The sequence below is a fragment of the Struthio camelus genome, chromosome 22, assembly GCF_040807025.1.
Source record: "Struthio camelus isolate bStrCam1 chromosome 22, bStrCam1.hap1, whole genome shotgun sequence".
Lineage (NCBI taxonomy): Eukaryota > Metazoa > Chordata > Aves > Struthioniformes > Struthionidae > Struthio > Struthio camelus.
The window spans coordinates 5,297,114-5,301,379 of NC_090963.1; the positions used below are offsets into that span (position 1 = coordinate 5,297,114).

Consider the following 4,266-nt stretch of genomic DNA (forward strand, 5'->3'; position numbering starts at 1 on the left):
CTCACTACTATCTAAGTTCAGCTTGAGGTTGCAAAGGTGTTTGAGAGGTTTCTGTGGTGTTCTGTGTTTTGTTGCTTTTACCTGTCATTGACTGGTAAGTAAACACTTGTTTTAATCTCAGGTTTGGGATGTTTCTCCCAAATAGGAGAAACGTTTTTCCTTTACCCCAAAGTCCTGAGAAAGTTTATTATGGTGTCTGTTAGTGAAGAAATGTATTTGGCAAATGAGTAAATTTGAAGAAGCTGGGATGATTCTGTGCGGCTTTAGCTGGCCGTGTGTCTTAAAACTGTGGTATGGCTAGCCTTCAAATGCTGGAAGTGTGATTAAAAACTGAAGGTTCCTCTAATAGAAGGGTAGTCACTTTTTAAATCCCTAATTAACTATTTAGGGATTGCATGTATGTATTGAGAAGACTATGTGGTTTGCTTGGTTTTTAGTTTTTTGGGTTTTTTTTTGTTTTAGGTAAATGTGGATATGGAAGTAGAAACTTGCAAGGAACCATATGACTCTTAAGAGCATGATTTTTAAGAAAAATCCTCTACTCTGGTAGGATGGCAAGCCGATAAATGAAGCTTGAACTTCAGAAATATTGTTAGTGCTTAAAGGCACTTTGCTTACCTTAATGGCCTGAGCATTTTTCTAATAGTTCTTGTAAATGTGATGATGCTGTTTTGATGGAAAGCTTACTTCTAAGCTGAAAAAGGTGATGCTCTGAAACACTATACTATTTTGGTGCAAGAAATAATTAATGAACTCCAGTGTGGCTGTGTTGTCTTGGTTAGCTCATAGTCTGAAACTGACTTTCTCTGGACTAGCTGCATAGAGAGAACATGTCCATATGGCTTCAATTAGAGGAAAATGCTTGCTTTGTAGAGAATAACTGTGGATAGTTGGTCTTTCATCTTTAAAGAGTGGTTGGTTTTGTCGTTGCTCTCCCTTTAGAGCAACTCTGGCTGAAAGCATAAACTCAGCTTCTCCTTAAAGTTCAAGGAGCTGCCCTTGTAAACAAGCTGCATCTGAACTATGTTACTGCATGGAATAATTAAAACCAGCTGTGCCTTAGGGTTGATTGCCACCTTGGCAATAGATTTCAGTGGGTGGCTCATGCGAGTCCTTGAGAATAAGCGCGGAGGCCTTAGCCTTGAATTGCCTGAGCACTGCTGGTCTGGTTAACCACGAAGCTGAAAGGATTATACGGTGATGGTATTGTCATCTTTGCCTTAATGATACTTTGCTGAAGTGTGGTAGGTGGATGTCCTCTGGTGTATGGAAACTCGGTTCAGCTTCCTATGTAAAGGGATGTCAGCCCTTCCTGTTACGCCGGAAGGACTGTGGAGTCTCTGTGCCGCAAGCCTACAGACTCCTCTGTACAAGTCCTATAGGAACTAAGCAAACAAACGTTGGGTGTACAAGACAAGGCTACTGTGAAGCAGTCAAGATAAACAGTTGTTCTTTCTTGCAGGTTCCATTGACTGACAACATGGGGAGCGATTTCAGCAAACAGATCTGCTGTGTGACTTGTGGGAGACGCAAGAAGCGAGAGGCAGAGGAAGCAACTGAAGAGACCAGTGAGACCAAGCCAATCTTGCAGACCTCAGGCGATACATCAATATGCATTGACAAGCAGCCTCCCACACGGGCCTTGGAAGTCTCTGAAGGAGGCCCTGAAGAGGGGCGGTCACTGTGCCAGGGCCGAAGGCTGTCGGCTCATGCTGTGAAGGACAGCAGAGAGAGCTGCCCTGATGCACAACCTGTGGGGATGACTGACGGTCGGAAGGCAGCCTGGGATTCCACAGATTTCTTGGTGGCCTCTGCAGTTACAGAGACCAAAGGAGAAGTTGAAGTTTTAACCCAATTAGAAAACCAGCAAGAAAGGCAGAAAGCAGATAACATAGAGAAAATAAAAACTCTTCCTCAGGCTTCTGAGGCCCAGCCTGTTGTATACACAGCTCAGGATGTTAAGCTTATTGCAGACAGAGGACAATCTGGTGGACAGGCTGACATCAGCAGTGAGGATGCCCAGTGCGCTGAAATAACTCTCCAAGAAAGAGATATCTTCAAGCTCATGCAGACCACTAGTGACACTGCAGCTGGCCCCAACTGTGAGATCCAGCCTCCTGTAGAGACTGGTGAGAGCCTGATGGGAAGGAACCTGCCACCATATGCTGTGCTGATGGTAGAGGAGACTGGGGCCTACCCTCTTGCTGAGCATACAGAAGAGACGGACAGGGCTAAGCTTGCTGAAAGAAGTCCTCAATCCACTGAGAGGGCCAAGCTTATGTCTGTCTTTGAGGCAGCATCTCTACCCACTGTGCAGGCTATACAGAAGGCTAAAGAGATGGTGGAGACTTCAGAAGTCCTACCAAATGATATGGCTGAAATGCAGTTTACTTCTGTGATCTCTTGGGAGTCTCTGTATATGGGAGTGAAATCTCTAGAGCCAGCAGACCAGCTTCTTGACTTTTTAGGGCAAGAGACCCAGCCTAGTGTGCTGGCTGCACAGGAGGTGCAGAGCCTATGTTGTACAGAGCCTGCTGAACTAGGGGAGGCGGTTGGTCAGTCAGGTGACCAAGATAGCAGTCTCTTCTGTGATCTGGTAGAAGATGAAGGGATCGGGGAACGTGATCCCCTAACTCCAGCAGCTGAGGCAAGGCAGCAGCAGAGCGTCATGCAGCAGGTCATCGATGAACCACTACCTTGCACAGAGATCCCTGTGGAAGAGGAAGCAGAGTTCCTGAATGTAGCACCCTTGCTGTCTGAAGTACTCGGAGCGGAAGGCAAGTAGAGGTTGAGAGTGCTGAAGTGTGAGATCTGAGGATACCAGACCTCAGGGCAACGACGATGTACCTGCCTTTGGAATTTCGGCTAAAAGAAGCATCTAACTCAGCTACTAAACCAAGGATTTTGCAAAATCTGTCCTGGACTCTAGAGAATGATCTCACCAGACTACTGCAGTATGAATTATGCAGTAGATGTTCCCAGCCAGTCTCCTGAGCTTGCTTTTTTTTCCCCCTCTTCCCTTCTTTGTGTTTTCAGGAGCTCATGCTGTACTGGGAGGGAAGTCATTCACTTAAGCAACTATGGCTAACTAATGTTGGGCACTGCACTTCCCCAGTGTGGCATCGTGATATGAAGTTTCTTCTCTTCTCTCACTAATCAAATAGGCTTGAACTATGTCCCTGAACGCCTCTGTTGTACAACTGATGGTCACTATGTTACTGTCAACATTGAACATATGTTCAGAAGAAGGCAATGAAATACTAATCTGATTTGTTCTTTGTATATCTTCTAATGATGGCAGTGTTGATATGATGTGTATTTATGAAGAAGTTTAAGAAATGTAGTCTTCATGAGAATGCATAAGTCAGTGTATTGCAGCTTAAATCTACTGACTTTTAATGTTCATAACTGTTTATACTAACAATAAAATGTTTTAAGATCATTGCAAAAAAACCCATTGATTATGCTTTCCTTGTCTAGCCTTAAATGAAGAGGGAAGAGTAACTGAAATTACTCTGCACTTTTTTCTATACACTTCAAAGGAGAAACTGACCAGCTTTAAAAAAAGTCCTCCAGACAAACTGAGTAACCATATTTGAGTGAAGCTTGCTCAGATGTGCATGTGGAAGTGGGGTAGGATGGAACACAAACTATCTTGGCCATTATGATGTGTGAGGAATAGGACTTTGAGGGATCCCTTGAAAAAGGGTGGGGGGGGGGAAGAAGTGTCATCTTGGTGACTCTCACTTTGTTTTGCTTGCATGCAGCTGGATTTTGAGGAGTCAAGTGCCTCTGGTGAAATTGGTGGGTGGGGGGGATGATAAAGCTTTGCAAAACTGCCTTGGTAAAGGGGTAGACTTTGACTCAAAGTCCCCTTACTAGGCTGTAAAGTGTTGTGTATGTAAGACTTGCCAAACCAGTTTTCCCTCACCTATGAGTCCATGTACTACCGGGATAGAGGCACCTGTAACGCTTTTCTGTTACTTAAAGGGCTTCTCTGGGCTGCCTCTACAGAGGTGTTAAACACTGACTTTTGGGGGACTAAAAGAAGCAGGGAAACTTGTAAATAAACATGCTTCTGTACAGCTCATTACTTGAAACTTGTTTTTCTGACTTGTTCTGCCAAAAGCTGTGCGGTCCTTACTAGTAAAACTAGTGTCCTGTGCTGCCTAGTAGGGAACTGGGCAAGCAACTTTCTTTTTTTTTCCAAACCTTGCCTCAGCCATATAAAACCTTAATTCAGGCAGAAGAAAGGCTTCAGTTAGC

At 44.4% G+C, this 4,266-nt stretch overlaps 1 protein-coding gene across 1 annotated transcript; it reads left to right on the plus strand.

Annotated features, from left to right (window-relative positions):
• On the plus strand, positions 1-3,446 carry LOC138061929 (uncharacterized). The gene is made up of 2 exons (XM_068916932.1): positions 1-94; positions 1,463-3,446. The coding sequence occupies exon 2, from the start codon at positions 1,481-1,483 to the stop codon at positions 2,783-2,785; it is 1,305 nt and encodes a 434-aa protein (XP_068773033.1). The 5' UTR covers positions 1-94; positions 1,463-1,480; the 3' UTR covers positions 2,786-3,446.
• The last annotated feature ends 820 nt before the right edge of the window (positions 3,447-4,266 follow it).